Here is a 20,535-nt window from a genome sequence, read left to right as displayed (position 1 = left end):
CATTATTGTATGTTTTAAAATTATAAAATAGTAGTTTAATTATAAAATATATGTTTAGGGAAATATAGATTCTCAGTAATTATCTAAACTTTAGTTTACTCATGAGGCTTGAAACATGTTTCATTTCTATATGTCTGTCTGTCTATACACACGATATCTCTAAAACTAACTGACGTGTAGATTTGAATTTGATTATGAGGTATTGGTATCATGTGACACGATTTTAACGAGACAAATTTCATATGGAGACTAATCGTTTTGTATGCAACCTCAGTGAAACCTGTTACGACACTTGGTGTGGTGTACTTCTACCTTATAAATAATATGTTACTGTCTTAATCAAATTTTATTATGATGTTTTTATTGGCTGTACGTCAACAAATACTATCAATCTTGGGGCTGGAGAAATTTAATTAATATTTATCTGTCTAACTGCACTATATCTAGAAAACGAACTGACCTATAGTTTTGAAATTTTGCGTTAGGTTCCTTTATAAATTAGCAACAATAAGTTCAATGATGGTGCATGTCACTCCATGGTATTTGACTGAGCGTTAAAAACTTTTTATACATTGCTTTAATGGGTAATCATGATGATGCAGTGAGAAGATTGCAGAAACAAATATAACTGTAATTGAGCTGCATACAAATTTTAGCATGCCTCATTTATCATTTAGTCGGCTGCTAAGACATAGAAGGTGTGTACCACACGCTTTTCCTATGCAACCGCGGCTCCCGTGGGAAACCTTGCGTTGAACGAAAGAGTTTGATACTCCGCCTAGTGAAGCTGTTTAGATGTTGTTTAATCTCTTCAGATAACAGATAGACAGCAGTTTTGAGCCTGTCACTGTGTTCCTGCCAGTTAAAGAGACCGATAGCTTCGCCCTCCTGTCGATTACCATCCCAGCCAGTGTAAGAGACTAAAATCTACTATTAAAAACGCTTCTAGCTAAAAATATATGATGGAATACAACTCGACTATCTCTTCCGAGGAATTGGTTCACACATTGGGAAGGGTTTAATTTAAGAATAATTTCATCAGCTGGCCGGGCGAACCGCGCAAGGGCCACGTATAAGGGTAAACGGACTGTAGGCCCACGTCCGTAAAACTGTCGGGACCCATTTCTTACCTACTTCTTAAGGGGTGGACAGTAGGTGCACGGTCCCGGCCTGGAACCCACTGTCCGACTCACGGGCTTCTTTTGACGAGGGGTAGACCAGGGATCGTGGTACTCACACTGCAGCACTTGAACGGATGTTTCGAGATCTATAGTGCAAGAACTTGTTAACTTTAGTCCAACTGTTCTGTGTAAAACATTGTTTTATGGTAGCACAATCATTTGTAAAATTAATTTAACCACTATAATTTTTTTAATTTGTTTACATTTGCTCGTGAAATCATAGAGTAAGCTTGATAATAACAACACCTCTCATTTCAAACTTTTCTGCAACCATGGTTGAGCAGAACTAAGAAAAAATATTTAGATAAGAAAACCAAAAGTTTTAGTAAAAGTCTACTTTTAACTGTACACTTTAGTAAATATAGAGTATGCAGTGCTTGGTAAGTACTGTAATGCAGATATCAAAGGAATTACTAAATAACTTTAGTTGGAAGTTTAACGACTGTTGTAAACCGCATGGTTTATTTAACTTTTGACAGAAGTAGGCTTCTCAGACCTTTTGTATGTACCTTGATCGAGGAAACAAAGCAACATTAACTAGAGCACAAAATATATTGAGCCTGGAAATAAATTACGATTCCCGTAAATATACACTTTACGGCATATTTCCTTGATCGTAGAAATAAGGAAATCTCAACAATTGGCGTCGGACAATAGAGTTCACTCGAACCAGAAGTGTTCATACGAAAGCCTACGAAAGTTTGTGCAAAACCCGTGGGGAACTACTACTTTTAAACATGAATTGTAATCGTGTATCTTTCAAAACCCTTACAGCATTTGTGTTTTCTTTTTTTATTAACTAAACTCCAAATTTTAAAACGTTCTAAGGTTTAACGTTTTATTTTAAAAGGGAATAAACTAATTATTTATTAGAGTTTAAGAATTTATGTAAGGATTTGTTGCGTTCGATTGTCACTGGGTAACTGCTAGTAATTAATCTCCTGTCGTTCCTGTATCACTATTTGAAATATCGTTACACTTTGTCGCAGCGGGATTTTAGCGATGATTAGCAATTGTAAAGTTTTGAGTTAAACTAGACAAATTCTTTATCCGTTTTTCATCGAAAAGATTTGCTACATTATATAAGTACAATATCCACCGAACTTACCCGTTGATGTCTGGTGATAGTTTACAATTTGTAAACAAATTAATTCCCTAATCCAAGTTCACATCTTGGATAGAAATTATGTGTTTAAATTAAACGACCTCATGATACAACTGTATAGTTGCACATTTCTTAAAGACAAGAGATTTTTAGAATAAACCTTCTCCAATAATCATTTAGAATTGATTATTAAAAAAGCGTGTTCATTAAAATTATTTGAAAATAAAGTTAGGAATCTTGTGAACAAAAGTGGTAACGTATGCAAATGATACAGAAGTAAGCTCTGCTCCAAATTAATTAATAAAACCCATAATTTACAGCAACGTTGAAAAAATGCAGCGTTTAATGGCGATATAGATTGTTAAGAAGGAAGGAAGTTAGATTGTTCCGCCTTAAACTTCACTCCCATTATCAAAAAAATGTTTTTATTACAATTTTCGTTCATGTATGTTTTTTTAGAGGAACATGTTTTTTCTTTTTTTGTGAATTTATACATTCCAATACATCACACCAATACTTTTGAAGTGTTTTTTACAGTGTTCTGTGCATTCGTGGATGTTTTTCTTAATTTTATATTCTTAGAACTACCCTAATTTGAGTTAGTATAACTTACCCTCACCTGATTTTTACGGTGACTTATGTTTGGAAGGGTTTTGCAAACAACAAGAGAAAGTTTATGGCATTACTTCAAAACTGAAAATAAGATAATCATGAGCTTTCAGAATCATGGGTTGTCTCATATGTTCTCTAGGTAGTGAAAGTTCTAATAAGAGATACATGACACTCACTATACAGGTATCGTCAGATAAACAAGGGTTGTAAACACAAGAACTCATTCAAATCCAACAACAAGCAAAGCGATGGCGGTTTAAAATGCAGAAAGGAATTAAAACACAGAGATTGGTGACTGGGAAGGAAACAGACTGATAGAATAGGGACCTTATGTATGTTAGAATAATCCCAACAAAACCTGTTAAGAAAGGCTATTTCACAACATTTTACGAATAGTGTGGGGGGGGGGGGGGTGGGGGGGGGGGGGGGTGGGGGGGGGGGGGGGTGGGGGGGGGGGGGGGTGGGGGGGGGGGGGGGTGGGGGGGGGGGGGGGTGGGGATTTTAGATTATAAAATCTGGTATGTGGAGTTGTAAAACTGGAGCTAGAAATAACCAATTTCATAGCAAAAGACTATGAAATATATTGAAACATAGTAGAGGTTTCTCTGACAAGAGTAAAAAACAAAATTATTTTATCTAGTACCTAACACAAACTATTTCACGAGCGTATATATACAAAAACATTTTAATAATTTTATTCATACATTGAAATAAAAGAATTAGCTATTTACTTACATATATTCAAACATCTGTTTTATTATCCCCAATATTGGCCACATTCAAGATCTTTAATGTTAGTAGAACACTTTGAGATCTAACTGGAGGTCATCAAATTCGAATTATCAATAGCCAACGGAAATCCTCTAAAATTTATATTTCAAACCGATTCTAAAAGAACCCAGATATCCTGTGGTAAGTAAGATCCAATGGTGGCGGCATAGTTTACTACGGCCTTCATAATTATAGGTTTTATAGTAATTTGGAGTTCGGCATCGTGGAGCCAAAATACAGTCTTCTCAAAGAAAATTATTATTTTTTAAATTTATAAATATATTAATTGTAATTTCAAATAATGATACAGCTAATAAATGAATTTCAATGGAAAAGCCCATGGATTTTAGTTTCAGGTGGTTTGGTGGTAAATATTTGACACCCCCACTGTCTGTAAGACAGAAGCAAATAAATTGTGATATTTTCTATTTTCTCACAGCACAATACTTCCCAATGTATATGCTCTATGATTTATGCCTTGGGGTGGGTTGATACAACTTCACCTTTACAGATATATAGATTACAAATCTGGCTAGAGGAAGTTATGTGATTAACAACTATTTAAATTTAATGTAATTGTACGAGACGTAATTAAGGTGACGTACACCATGCTTAAACCTAGCCTAATCTTGGTGACGTTCTAATTATTAAGGGCCCTAAAGGTCATTTTTAAAATAGTCTCGTTGTCAGTCTGTCCGTCTGTGTGATAGAAACAACCTTCAGATTTGAATGGTACATACATTCCTATTGGTGTAAGAAGAACCTTGATCATTTTGGGGTCAAAAGGTCAACAAAGTAAAGTTGGATGTAACTCTTTAAATAAATGCATTACGTCGTGTTATGTTCTTCCATACTCCGTTGTGTCAATTTATTAATCGTGTAAGAGTTAAGATTAAGAGTTAACATAAAACTGTACTTAGTTAAAGATTATACTCGACCAGTACCTGGTAGGCGGTGCAGTTGAAACAATGCCAGCAACAACTCTCTCCCTCCACGTACGTTTTGGCCTGACCTAGTTCACAGGGTAGACTGCAGACCGACTCCGGAGGCTGGGGTTGCAACATGTTGAACTGGATCTCTGGAACAAATCAGAGTATTGGTCTTCAAACTCCATAGGGTAGAGTGTATGTAATCTAATTAATGAACGAGTATATCAATAGTGTGGTTCTGTGATAGTACACGGGGTGTACAATAGTAAATACATTTTAGCCATTTAAGACTGACAATGCTGATTTGTGCCAATGGTGCAGTGCAGCGGGTACGGCGGTTATCGCGAGATAACCGAATCAAGCAATGTTAAGCGTGGCTGCTGCTTGGATTGGTGACCGCTGAGCGATTCTGTCCTTGCAAGCAGCCCGCCTGCCCGGCCGTGGGTGGTGGTTCGGTAGTCACCTTTAAGCCGATGGTTCCCAGGTTATGTGTTAGAGAGGGCTTCTTAAACCTAACTTCGCCTAGTAATATAAAGTATTCGTAACTTTTATACTCGTATTTAGTACTGATATTTTGCTTGGCCAAATATCGCGGACTAACTTACTTATTAAGGAAACCATAGTACTACTCTGAAACCTTCCTGTTTTCCATTCCGTCTGCAAAGTAATACTTTTCCAAATAAAAATATTTTTTCTTTTACCTGGACGATCATAAATCCTAGCTCCACGAAACCGCCTAATACAACCCCAAACCAATTACCTGTAAGCCGATACAATAATTAATAAAATAAAAACTGCTTCGTCTGGTTGTTGACCCTCTTGTAACTTTACTACCGGTTTTAGTTATCATAAACAAGTAAGTAAAGACTGAATCACTTGCACCATTTACCCGTACAACGCGTAGTATTAATATTTACAAGAACTTCTCAGCTTGATGACTATTACTTTCCCAAAGTTATACTTGCACAGAAGTCGTGGGATTTAGCATCTTAGCTGAGTCATGCTAGTTCAGTCGACCGGAAATCACCAGACTTATACCGGAAGTGGTTGCTTAACTCAGCCCAGTAAAAATCAGATGCATTTAAAACGGCTGTTTAATCGTACTATAAAACAATGTAATTTGTTATGTATGTCATAAGGAAAATTGCACTGTGTATTTGATATGATATATTGCTTACCCGATTGACCTAAAGTAGAGAATATGCTATTCGATCATTATTTGTAATTTGTATCTACATATAGAAAAACAAAATTAGTATTACTTTGTTTATTAGAGACACATGGAAGATGTTAATCAAGAAATCTTAACCATTTCATATATTCTTGACTTTTAAGGCATACCTATTATAATATATCTTATAGTTATAAAATAAGAAATCAGCCTTAAAAACGCTTACATAACTCCAAAAACCCTCGAAGGTATTATTACGTTCAAACAGATTTATTCCAAAAGGTATATTGCGTATTTTAATGAGACACTAGAACCGAATATCACTATCTCTTAAAATATAATTAGATCATTTATTTAAACATAGAGAAAACAATTTCTGAAACTCTTATCAGTTTCGCTGTAATGAAATAGGAAACAATATTGTTGGGAAAAGTTCCGTGCAAGATAGCAATCACTATAAGTTTACGAGTCTTAATATCTGCGGTGAATTTATGCTAATTACACTAGATACCGTAAGCATTAAGGTTATCCACCACATTACTTTCATACTACACTTATTATGGCAGTTTATGCATTAATGAAGATATTGCTAACAAAGCTATCGCAATTAAGTTGTCTACAGCTGAAAATCACTCACTAAATAACACGTAGTATAATTCAGTACTGAAGAACGAATTTGTCTTCTGGATTGTTCAATTTTGTTTTGTTGTGTATACTTCCGACTTTTTATAGAAGTAAATTTCTATTCTATTCTTAGAACATAAATAATTCTCATAACGTAGCTATGACGAGAAGTATTGATTCAACACGTATTTTTACTTCAGCTCCAGTGCATCTTCCTCTTAATACAGCTTCTGCACTATGACACAGTCGCGGATTTCTCCTGGAATCTGGAGTCTCTTCAGTCGGAAGTGATACAAAAAGGTCGGTGACGAAGAAATACAAATCGAACTCTCGCATCGTTTTGAAATCAGAGACACCTACATTAAAAAATCAAGTTCTATTTTCATGTAGAGACGTTCCCACTCTCTTATCAGGTGCACATTTGAGTGTACTACGATGTTTTATACACGATCTCAAAGCACGGCGGAGCATCTGAGTTATCTACACATAAATAAGCTTTAGTGGGAAGGGTTGATTCAACGTGAAAGTTGGGTTTAGCTCCATTTCACCTTCTGCTTAGTGCAGTCTGAAGCCTGACGCTGCACTAAGTGGAAATTGAACTAGAGCTAACTCAACATTCACGTAATAATGCCGTTTTTAACTCAATTTAATCAATGAAATATTGTAATCTAGCTTGGAGATCCGCAGTTAGAAATGTTGGACCGGAACTGCCAATAAAGCACACCTGCTTATACAAGTGATTTTTAGGGAGCTGATGTGTAATTTGGTTAGCTATAGCTTGACAAATCAACGATTATAATTACAAAACACCGATCAATAATATAAATTGTACCTTTTTTCTCACAGGCTGCCTACGTTTTGATAATTTCACGCTATATTGTTTTCTGAAGTTACTTTCTTTTGTGTTTTCGTAATGGTCGTCCTTTTTTATACATCCATGTCAATCGCTTATTGGTTAAGCTATAGCCGATCACAATACTGCTCCACGTCTTCATCTCATCTGTATAAGCGGATATGTTTTATTGGCAGTTGCGGTTCAACCAGTGTTTACTGAAGATTGATCTTTACAATGAGGTCAAAATATATCGTGTTTTACTGTATTAACGGCGTTTCCACGTGGTGTGGACCAGAAATTCAGATGACGATCAGAAATGTTCACGAAGTTAGTTTTGAAGCCTCTCATGTAATTCTGAAGTCTTTTTGGTATGAAATATGTATTAGGAAAATGTTCCTAACATTTATTTATATCCTATATGTATTTTTCTTTTTAGTTTTTACTCTCGTGTTTATATATCAAACTATTCATAGGTCTCAATAAAAATAGCTATAGATCCGTTAGTGTCATGTTTTGGTTCTCAAACTGAACTACCAGAACTGTACTTGTCCATACCTGACATGTTGAGACGGAGCTCTCCCTCCACGTACTCCCCGACATGGACCCACTGGAACGTTCCTGGCTGGGTCTGTTTGAAGTGGATGATGTTATATCGTGCCGGGCCGTCTCCACTGGAGTCGAAGTGAAACTTATCTCCAGACAATCCTAGTAACAAATTTGTTTGAAATGGAACTTTGATCAAATATATATTAAGTTCTGACATCATCAATTGTTTGAAAATACACTCCTGAAAATGTATTCGTAAAGTTCTGACATTATTGAGTGTTTGGAGCTACCCTCCTAAAATGTGTACGTAAAGCTCTGACATCATCAAGTGTTTGGAGATACCCTCCTGAAAATGTGTACGTAAAGCTCTGACATCATCAAGTGTTTGGAGATACCCTCCTGAAAATATATACGTAAAGTAGCGAAACCATCTCTCCTTAAGTGTTTAAAGCGACCCTCCGTAAACTGTTATCAAATACTATATCAACACAGTCTTACAATTTATAAAGTACAAAAAGAGATAAGTCGTCTAATCCAACAAAAGTTGATAATATATTTACAAAGCTCCGAAACCATTTTTCCACATTGTTTAAAGCTAACCTCCTGAAAATGTATAGGTAAAGTTCCGACACCATCTCTCCATAAGTGTTTAAAGCTACTCTCCGAAACAATTTCCAAAGGTAATATCATCCCAGTCTTACAATTTATAAAGGATAAAGAGAGATAAATAGTCTAATCCGTCACTTCTCACATTCAGGAAGAATTTACGTGCAAGTCTCGTATGGTCGTTATCACCGTATTCTGAAGTGCATTGTGTGTAATGGTGTAATGTAGCAGCTTTAAAGGGCAACATCGATTTGAGGGATCCATGTATTTTTAAGGGCCTTAGGAGAGCCCCACTGTTATTACTATGCACCGAAGCTCACATTGCCATTCCGACGACGTTCTTGTTTTTGTCTGATAAATAATTTATTGTTTCACAAATAAGTGTCATTGTTTTTACGATCATTGTTGTTAACACTTTAGCTATTGCCAATACACAATTTTTATCATCAATATTATCGTTGTTGTTGTCCTTAATACTAGTTGTTGTTACATTGGTTATTATTATTGTTAAAAAACTGCTATTATTATTAATTTGATTATTATTATTATTTATACAAAATTGTTATTTTTATTACTATCATCGTTGTTATTACTTAATTATTATAATATATATATTTATTTATGTACAAATGTGATTGTTGCTATTTCTGATAGGTTATACAATATCTTGTTATTTTCTCACCAATTGTAGGGTTTTCTAAATGTTCTTCTTCTTAGTAGGATTAATATAAGACGCATATGTGAAATGGTGTATTGTCGTACAAATAAATAAATCTTAAATATATCTAACAAATCGTCAAGTAAACCTATATTTTCAACCTCTAATATTCTTCCTCAAATTTTAGTATATAATATTAAATAATAACATTTCTAAAACAGAACCTCTCGATTTTACTGTAATATTTTCGAGCACCGTCACGACAGTCTTGTAGTGCTATGTAAAACAAATAAATATATGCTAAAATTTATGTATACATTAATCAAATAGGATATTTATGTTAAAAACCAGCTTATGTCATGGGAGTTGGAGAACTCTTCTATCTTAAGATGACCATAGCCAAAGGAGAGGGGTGTTATAGTATATCTGTAATAAAATGGGTTACAATCCGAGCATTCACGATACTTGCAGCATATTGGAGTAAACAATCACTTTTGCCCTTGGCACCGAAAATCATCCTAGGTAACAAATGTTTCTTACAGTATTCTTGCCAAGTTTTGTTCAATACCACGTGTACATAAAACCCTGGTCATTTGTGTGGAAGATTTTTATGTCCTGTGACCCAGTTCCCCAGGGTTCAAAGCTTCTTAAACTATCCTAGGCTTACATTTGTTACCGGGAATGGCCATGATGTACATATGGCGTTCAGCTTAGTCGTGTGGAAACGGTTGTGAACATAGAGCTGTTCCTATTGGTCCTGACCACCATTTTACAACGTACCTGACTTGCATAATGTCAATGGAATGTTTATTTGAATTCATTAATTAACTTTAATTTAATTTTAAGTAATTGATTTAAATCGTCTTAAAAATTGCAAGAGATTTCACACACACGAACATATTTAAATGTCAATAAAAAATAAAAGTCTGGCTTATAAGAATCAGCAAAATCTCGTGTACAGTTACATAGTGTAAATGATCAAATACCTGACTCAATATTTTAGAACAAAGCAAGTTACTTGGTGGAGGAAAAGTTGGGATCTTTATGATTTAGACGTGAACAATAAAACTTTACAGCAAAAGACTTAAGTGGCCAGCACTTCCTGACGAAAGTCTGTCATTTCCTTTTAAAGCTTTTATTACATTTTACTGCACCAGTATTCTGTACGTTAGACACTCCAACAGTTTTGAAAAGGTATTGGTTTTTTTATTACTTTCTGTATGTAATTCTACAAAATAATAGGTACCCTTTTTGTTCTTGTTGATCCTTAAAGAAAATATTTAACTATTAAATAAAGTACAACCAGGCACCCTGTGTTTCTTGTTTTACACCGCCTTTATGATTCATATTGTTATAAATATATAAGTGACTATTTTTTTTCGTTGGCTCCTGTGTTTTCTTGATATAACCCTTTATAATCCATGAGTCAAGAGACGATTTGCATTGTATAAGCACACAAACTAAGATTTCTTCAAATCGATAGAAATAATACCCTAAGAATGACATCGATTGTCAACCCTTCTAGTTTTGGTGCATGTTGAAATAGGAGCCTATAAAAGGGTTAGACGATTATTTTATCAAATCATTTGTTTTCTAGCATTACTCACTCAAAAACCAACCGCAAAACACATAAATAAGTATAAAGTTCATTTTAGCTAATCCCATAAACCCTGAAAGCGGCCACAGTCAGGTTATTTATCGAGTTAATCTAACTGTATACAACTGGGATCGAACGCTGTTACAGACTTGACTCCTGAAATCAGGAGTCAATTTCGTCTGAAGAGATACAAAAACATTCGGCCACGAAGAAGCTCAAAATAAACTCTTTACATTGTTTCGACATCAGATACACCTAGACTACAAGATAGTGTAATATTGGTGAAGATGATGTGATGGATTCGATCTCAAAGCACTGTGGATCAACCGAGTTCTTTACTCTAAAGTAGCTTTAATGGGAAGGGTTGATTCCTTGTGAATGTTGGGTTATTGGCTCCAACTCACCTATTGACATATATTGTATATATTCCAATATATTTATATAGGTATATATATATATATATATATATTATTTTGTGATTTATATGACAGTATGATTTATTTTTCAAACAATAGATTTTATATACCAATGAGGATATATATTTATAAAATAAGGCTATTGCCATTTATAAAAATTTATAATATATATATATATATATATATATATATATATATATATATATATATATATATAAACAATATAAAACTTTAAGTATAGCTAAATTGAATAATAGCATCCTACCCTAGTATCAATGATGCAATTAAACAAAAGCTTGAGTAGGCAATTATTTACATTCATTCACTGAGTAATTTAAAACTTTTTAAATTTATGTTTCAATTACAGGATCGAACGAAATTAAACCTGTATTAGGATCTGTACCATTAAACCGATCGGTTTTCCCAATCCGAATACAAATATATCATTCAAGTGAGTAATTAAATTGAGATTGAAAAGGAGTGGACATTTAAGTTATTTATAGTAAATTATCTGTCCAATATTGTACTGTTCGTTGGAAAAACAACTATATTTAATCGAACAACACACTATTTCATTTTTATCTATGCTTTAAATGAAATCTGTTTTGTTTTTCTGTTATTTAAGGTGAGTATATGAGGAAAAAACATAACAAATGCATATGTTCTGATATGTGTGTTTACAAAAAGCGAAAGAATAAAAGCTAATATTTGTATACACATAAATATATTGTTTCCTTCTATTCTTTGATAATTTTGCTTAAAAACAAAACAATAGTAACAAGTTATGAACTCTAATAATAAAATGGTAAAAAACTGTACAGTTTTTTAATTAAATGGTTAGCACTTTTAGGTGAGAAAAAATGCCAAGCTGTTAGTACTAAAACGGGGTAATTTATTAATTAAACGTCTAAAATGTCTATGGAAAATAACAAACATATGGAAACATAATCAATTAAAATATTTGCAGATTCTCCGAATTGAATTATTCATTATCATCATAATTACTAGATATTTCCAAAATATATTTTTTATTATTACAAAGTTAGAATCATAATTCTTTGCTTTTCATTAATTAAAGAATTCATTAATTCTTTTAATTTACCACTTAATTTTGTTACTCTTACAAAAGAGATAAATCTATATTAGTGGTTTAATATAATGAAGTACTTCTGTACAAACAACAATTAGCTCATTACACTACGTACGTGGGATAAACTGTTACAGTTATCACACTCATGATGTCAAGAACAGAAGAATGTTGGGCGGTGAAGTATGTCCTTTATTACCTGTAAAACGGTTCATGTGAGCCATTCATAGCTCAGTAATTCTTCCGCTGTCCACATCAAATGTCCGCTTTATGATTGAAACACGTAACTAGATCCATAAAGTACTACTAAACACATGTGTAACTGTTTATTATATTAGGTACTTTGTATTCCGAACAATTAAGAGCTATATAAATAAATTTTAAGTGATCTGGAATTCATTTAATGCATCTAAACATATTCGTTTAGGTTATTGGGTTTATTAATAAAACTACTTTATGGAGAGAACTTTAGGTCCTGTATAGTTTAGTATTTTAATAGAAAGTAATGAACAACTAAAGATTTAATCTCTGTTCACCAGATAATTCTAATGTTGTAACTGTTTTTTTTTTCTTGCAAATTGATCATAGTTATAAACGTCCCACACAATAGAGCATATATTTTGGTAAAATAAATAACAGCTATTTGGACCTGAAAATGAGGAATCAACCTGACAATCTGTTTTAGTAATCTACACACAATTTAAATTGAGTTTAGTATTGCCTAAGTACTAATTTCACAGAATTAAAGAATTATTTGAGGAAGTTTAGTTTAAAATCCAATAATCTGTATGCGCAATATAAGTAGGTAGTTGTTAAATTCGTTTGGTCTGGATTGTTTGTTACATTTAATTCCTACAATTTAAAAATACAAGATACAAGATAAAAATCTAAAATATTTTAACAATGCGTGAAATAAAAACAAACTTTAAATTATAAAAGGCTCAGTGATATCTATTTTTGTAACTCATGAAGTAATAAAACTCCATCGGCCATCGGCCATCGTTCATCGGGAACGTACTGTATGTTTTGCATCATGATCACATCTTATGATGTAATGTTGTAAACTGCGCTGGGGTTTTCAATGTATAAGTATAAACATATTAATAAAATGACTATGTGACATACATAGTTGACTTCTATCAGCATCACATCTACTCCCACCCCCACTAACTACAAACAACGGTTTCTGCGTCCGTTCACCAATTCCTTCTTATTTTATAAGTAATTAGTCATAGAATAAGGTGTTTACAGCCATGGAACAAACAGCCATATCGTGTTATTATCAAACACAGCGATAAAAAACTTGAAAGCCTTAATTTAAAAAGTGTTTTGTTTTTTTGAATAGCACTATTTCCTTCTTCTGGTTCTTCATCTTTTAAGTCTTCTTCTAAATATTCTTCTTCTTCATCTTCTTCTTCTATTTCTTCTTTTTCTTCTATTTCTTCTTCTTCTATTTCTTCTTATTCTATTTCTTCTTCTATTCCTTCTTCTATTTCTTTTTCTTCTTTTTCTTCTTCTATTTTTCCTTCTTCTTCTATTGTTTCTTCTTCTTCTTCTTCTAATTCTACATTTACTACAAATATCGTTCGTCATACAATTTATTACCTGCCAGTCCCAGACGTCTATATTACTTTATAACAAGTATAGATAAGTTTACTGTGAATCTTCACGTGGGGCTGAGAGTGTTAATTTATCTTTGTATTTACCCTTGAAGTTGACTCGGCGAAGGAACCTGAGTAGATCGGACCCGGACGTGGGTGTCATGGCGGCACATAGAGGTCCAGTCTTACACAGAGCCGCGTGCATGTCCCCCAGTGCTACGGCCAACGACATCACGGCATCGCTTACAAACTGCAACTGATTCTCGAACGCTGTGTTATCTCTCGTGAGGCGGTCCTGGGGGCCACAGTTGCGGGAGTACCGCTGGTTGTAGGGGGTGGCCGGGCTGCCAGGGTAGCGACACTGGAAATGGTCTTCCCAAAACTCTGTGGAAGAAAACCAATTTGTGGTGGTTTCGATTTTTTATTGACATTAGGATTGATAAATTATACCAAACTGTACTGTCACCAATTTTGTAGAGCTTATATTATTACGATTCATCATTGTATGAAACTTCTGATAAGTGTGCTTTCCAGTGAATTATAATTTATTAATATTTTAACAGCCTGCTTTATTGGCAGCAATCTTTATCTTAGCTCCACAAGAATTATAACGTTTACACTTTTACATCCTTCTTTATATTTGTAATATAATGTGCTTATCCTAATATTAGAGATATAACATATAATAAAAACTTAATACCTTCAATACTTATATTAGCTTGTAGAAAATAATTTTATTTATTGTTTAATTTTATAACTTGAATAATCAAAAGGTTTATTATTTAAGAGAAGAAAACAAACTCGTTTAGGTGTGTACTAAATAAAATCTTTAAATTGAGATACTTCCCATATTGTTACGATCATATATAACTATGATAAAGTGTTATACTGTTTTATGAAATAGTAATAGAGTTTTTGTTTTAATCTTAACCCAAGTATTGCGATACTTACGTTTGAAAAATATTTTTGGCCAAACCACACTTCCTGAGATTTATAATTCAGATCAAAAAACATCTTTAGTTTTACCAAAATTAAAATATGTGTACGCTTTTAGTTTTGTTATAATTATAAATTAAACCAAATAGTTATAATGCTAAATTATATTGATTTAGGATTGCAGGAGAATTTAGTTTGTAACATTATTTTAAACATAGGAAGATCTGTACATGGTAAAAAAAATAAAGCAATCAGAGAATTTTCATTAAAACTTGGATTACATTGTGATGAACAACTTTCTCCCTATATTCTTTACATGTCTATTAAGAAAAAAGTATCCACTTCCAGGAAAGACTTTCAGAAACTATTCATACCAACAAACCAAGGATTCCGTCGATTATTTTCCACGGTAAGATTGAGAAAGTATTGGTCAAAGCCTGTGACGGGATTGGCTTGAGGTTGCACTGACAAAGTTCCTTCCACCTCGGGCTCACTCCCCTCCGACACCAAGGATCTCGCACTCCAACCGTCACTTCCTATCCAGGAGAAACTTCCGGTGGCGTTACATCTTCTCACAGCACGCATCAGTCCTGCCACCTCTTGGTCAGACGCGAACACTATTGCACCTGGGAAACAAAAACATTTTTGATTCTTCACGTCGATGAATTTACCCAACATCAAAAGGGTATTTCATAGCTCTAAGATAAGCAATAAACAAGTTCTCGTCTGTTTTGATAAGCAAAAAGCAAGATCACCTCTTGTTTGACAAGCGCCAAACATTCTTACCTCTTGCCCTCGGCTTTGTCTGCAACTTGAGTACAACGTTATCGTATGCTCTATCTTCCGCTACCCCGGAGTCCTTTGCGAGCTTCTCCTTCACAGCAATGCAAACACCTGCTTTCGCCAACAACTGTTCTAATTCTTCAAATGCCTGTGGAGATCAATGAACAAAAACATTACATTAAAACTTCTGAACTCGACAAAATTCCTTTGCAAAAACAAATCTGTAATGAAATAGACGATTATCCCTTGCCTTGATCCCGTAGTTTGACTCCTCGTATATGATGCTGACGTAACTCCAGCCCAGCCTCTTCACCAGCTCCACCATCGCCTGGGCCTGGTGATGGTCCGAGGGTATGGTGCGGGAGAAGTACTCGAACCTTTGCTTGTTGCTCAGCTCTGGACTCGTGGACCAGTAGGAAACCTGCAATATTCAACACGACATAGTCGAGAGGTTTTCAAAAATAGTTCATAATTTATTTTTTACATCCAATACTAATAACGGTATTGTTGTCTGAAATTTAATTTGGTTTACCATTGTTGTTATGACTGTTTGTGTTGGGCTTCGTTGGATTTAAATTAAAACATATTGTTCTATCATAAACACATTGATATTAGAAATTATTGATATTAGAGAAAAAAAGTGATGTGAAGAAAACTTACAAATGTAAATTAGTATTGCGTTTTACTTTATACCGAAATTTGCTTCTCTTTGGTTACGCTAACCTTTCTTCGTTTTGCCGCCATATTCTCGTATATAATAAAATTTTGACAAGTATTATTATCAATAAAATAATGTTTTTATATATAATCTGTAATGTAACAGTATTATATAATACAACTTTTTTCAGTGCATTTTTATTCTATATATTGTAAAGAAAAATGTTCCTTTTCTATAACTTTCAAACTAACCGTTGTCCTTATATAATTTAGGAGTACATTGACTATTACCTTCATAAAGTATTAAACAAATACAGAATTACTGACAAAAATAAACACTTTACAAAAGTGGTAATAGAAACTAAAGCTGGATGTTTTATTCTTAATCACTAACTTGACATTGAAATAGTAAGATAAGACAAGAGTAACTAGATAAGATCAGAGTAACTAGATAAGATCAGAGTAACTAGATAAGATCAGAGTAACTGGATAAGATCAGAGTAACTGGAAAAGATCAGAGTAACTAGATAAGATCAGAGTAACTGGATTCGATCAGAGTAACTAGATAAGATCAGAGTAACTAGATAAGATCAGAGTAACTAGATAAGATCAGAGTAACTGGATAGGATCAGAGTAACTGGAAAAGGTCAGAGTAATTAGATAAGATCAGAGTAACTGGATACGATCAGAGTAACTAGATAAGATCAGAGTAACTGGATAAGATCAAAGTAACTAGATAAGATCAGAGTAACTAGATAATATGAGAGTAACTGGATAAGATCAGAGTAACTAGATAAGATGAGAGTAACTAGATAAGATCAGAGTATCTTCATAAATTATTAAACAATTACAAAATTACTGACAAAAATAAAGACTTTACAAAAGTGGTAATAGAAACTAAAGCTGGATGTTTTATTCTTAATCACTAACTTTACAGTGAAATAGTAAGATAAGATAAGAGTAACTAGATAAGATCAGAGTAACTAGATAAGAACATAGTAACTAGATAAGGTCAGAGTAACTAGATAAGATCAGAGTAACTAGATAATATCAGAGTAACTGGATACGATCAGAGTAACTAGATAAGATCAAAGTAACTAGATAATATCAGAGTAACTAGATAAGATCAGAGTAACTAGATCAGATCAAAATAACTAGATAAGATCAGAGTAAGTAGATAAAATCAGAGTATCTAGATATGAACAGAGTAACTAGATAAGATAAGAATAAGATAAGATAAGAGGTTTTCACTTTATCAAGATAACAAATAAAACGATATGTGTGTTTTACAATATAATGTAAATATTTAAAAAAACTAATTAATTCCTGAAATGCATCGAATAAATCTAAAATATTTACTATTTTCAAAACAATAGTTCTAATAATAGTTTCAATTAACGATGGGTATTTACTTATTATTAATATCTAAAAATTGAGAAAAGCTTCTAAAAAGTATAAAACATATCGAATAAAGTTATAGTTCGTGAGTTATTACTTTTAGCAAACATTATTATGAATGGCTTAGTAGCATTAACGTATTTGTTTCAGTAATTATTAAGGTATTGTTTTTAATAAATTTAAAATCAATCACTCCAATAATAATATTTTTGTTGTGAAGCTTTTCATTTTTATTAAATTCCGATAATATTATTGTTATTTGTCAATCCGAAATTCAGGGTTATAGATAATGTAAAATAATAATAATGTAAATGACACAATATACCCTTGTCTTCAGGATGGCAGGGACAACTAACAAGGGAACTAGCCTGTAAATCACTGTCCAGTGTAACTTGGCAAACTAGTTACTCTACATCAAAGATCAGATTACAGACAAATGTTTACTTGGATACAACCACATTAATCAACAAATCTGACTGATGCGTTATAAATATTGCCATATTGTTCACAATATATTTAATTTTTAGTATTATTAGACTACACTTTTTTGACTTCTTTTAGAATTAGACTCTCTTGATAAAAAAATGAGAAGGAAGTAAACTTCTAGACAAAGGCGATGAGTGCCTTTTACAGAACCTTTGACATTTTGGTAATAGTCTATCAATAATAGTAAGAAAGTGTTCACAAGTCAATTGTGTATAATTTATTTCCAATATAAGGCCAACTACAGCAAGCCGTACGAAAGTAGTCCGATGGTTGCTTGTGCAACTGAATCCCCCCTCTACCCACCGGCGCAACAGTGTTCCCAGTTTTAAAGGTACGGCAAATTACTGATTCGCGTTTAAATCTGTTGGAATAAATAAATACATACAGCTATTACCTTAACTCAGACTGTACACTACGACCATAGCCACGCCATATCGGAAACAGCTGGTGATCGGGAGCGATTTGGCAACGCCGCATTAAATATCATCGGTCTACTTTTGTGCAATCTGCTGTAACCTCCGTTCGCATACGCAAACTACCACTACTTACTTTATGTAAAACATAAATTTTACTTATCATGTCAGACAAATATTTTGACTCCGTCTTTAACAGTGGTATCAACACCTTATTTGATACCCCCTACAGGTCTGTGTTATATTTTTAGAGGGCGTGAACGTTGCTCCTGGAGAAATAAAAAAAGATTCAGGATAGTTCCCTGACATACCCCCAACTTTCCTAAATAGTATGTTCTTAGGAATTGAATGAGTGCATTAAAATCACAAGTGTTATGGATGTGATTTGCTTTCTCAAGTTAAAATTTAATTAGGAAAGCCATTGATGATAATATAACATCAATGCATGTTCTATTATACATCAAAGAGGAAAGCAAAGTAATGGAAACATTATCACAGGGAATTATCATGGAGCAAGTGCAAGCACACCCATGTGAGAGTTGTACTGTAAATTTAACACAAATAATAAGCTTGGCTGCAGCTATAACCGTTAATATTATGTGGAGGATTATCTGGTATCCATAGAGATGAACAATAAATTCTCCGCAAAATTGTTCAATTTTTCATAAATGTAGTCACAAACAAATTATTTCATATTTCTCAAACATGACAACTTTTTTCTTTAATCTGTCTGTTATATCATAAAAACCCTGTATTGTTTACCGACATTCACAATACGTATGAAGATTAATGGTTTGACCCTATTGTGTCCTTCCTTAGGATCTGTTGTATAAACAATTCACGAGCAGCGATACGTCAACAATTTACGTTTGATAAACGGTTCTATCCTCCAGTGGAATTCTGGATGATATATACCTGTCTGTGTGAACAGTGCTGAATAAAGAAGCAGTCTTCCACTTTTGACTATGACTTATAGTGTTTTCCAATAGTGATAGCAATCGTGTCTATAGCCCCCAGAATGTGTGATGTAATTAACCTAAGGTAACCAGCTGTTGGAGGGAGGAATTAGAGAGTTTGGCACTCTCCAACAAAATATCACAAGTTAAGGAGAGCCTAGGAAGCTGAAATAGTTTTTTCCCATAGGAGTAAATAAATCAAATAGTTACAATGTTCGTTGTTCCTTTGCCGAGAAATTGGTGGCTTTCTGAACATTGTCAACTACTATTTCACGTTGTCGATATTTGATGATTGCTTACATAAACGTATCAGTAATTAGTCAGGCTTTGTAATTTTCGGGCTCTCCTACCCTCTGTGATTCCAATTGTAGTAGAAGTTTTGTAGTATAGTGTACAAAAATATAGTTTATTTACACGCTGCAAGTGCAATGTTATTACACTCGTATTGACATAAAAGTTCGTTAATTATTTTATTCGTAAAGTATTTAAGTATGTTGGATGATATTTTGTAGAAGATATGTTTTGCTTCAATTTCATATTAGTTAATTTCTTATATTTAGATGAGAACTCACTTTCTTAATACGATAAATCGTTCTTTCAAAAATTCAACGATTGTATGAATTGTCTTAAGAAGGAATCTCGTTACAGTGATACTTGGCGTCGTCAATGTTACAAATGGAATCTGAGCATGAAGAATTTTACCTGAGGAATATTGAAGAGACGCAGTAAGTTAGCCACCTGGATGGAGGTGACACTGGACGCTGCTCCCACCACACCAGAGATCACCTTTCGCACCTGAGTCTTGTTAAAGTGGTATTCGGCGTCGTCTATGTTACTGATCGAACCTGAGCATGAAGAATCTTACCTGCGGAATCTTGAAGAGCCGCAACAGGTTGGCCACCTGGATGGAGGTGACACTGGACGCTGCTCCCACCACACCAGAGATCACCTTCCGCACCTGAGTCTTGTTACAGTGATATTCTGCGTCGTCTATGTTACTGATGGAACCTGAACATATAGACCAGAATCATTGATGAAAGAAAGTACCTGCTAAGTTATTTCTATTGTCATTGAAAATTCTTTCGTTCAAATTCAACTCATATAACAATTATTGAAATTACAACCATTTTTAACTGCCTTTTACTAGTAGTTTTATCAGAGTGTACT

At 33.7% G+C, this 20,535-nt stretch overlaps 1 protein-coding gene across 1 annotated transcript in view; it reads right to left on the bottom strand.

The window, feature by feature from the left end:
* The window catches only part of LOC124366870, a 53,152-nt gene that overhangs the window by 15,870 nt on the left and 16,747 nt on the right, over nt 1-20,535 (bottom strand). Inside the window, exons 4-10 of the mRNA XM_046823469.1 lie at nt 20,234-20,376; nt 15,709-15,879; nt 15,462-15,606; nt 15,050-15,301; nt 13,845-14,123; nt 7,784-7,933; nt 4,614-4,747 (exon numbers count right to left, since the gene is read on the bottom strand). Coding sequence (XP_046679425.1) covers nt 4,614-4,747; nt 7,784-7,933; nt 13,845-14,123; nt 15,050-15,301; nt 15,462-15,606; nt 15,709-15,879; nt 20,234-20,376 — 1,274 coding nt within the window. The remainder of the gene's footprint in view (nt 1-4,613; nt 4,748-7,783; nt 7,934-13,844; nt 14,124-15,049; nt 15,302-15,461; nt 15,607-15,708; nt 15,880-20,233; nt 20,377-20,535) is intronic.

This window comes from Homalodisca vitripennis, chromosome 7 (assembly GCF_021130785.1).
Source record: "Homalodisca vitripennis isolate AUS2020 chromosome 7, UT_GWSS_2.1, whole genome shotgun sequence".
NCBI lineage: Eukaryota > Metazoa > Arthropoda > Insecta > Hemiptera > Cicadellidae > Homalodisca > Homalodisca vitripennis.
This window is presented reverse-complemented; position numbering and strand designations above follow the sequence as displayed.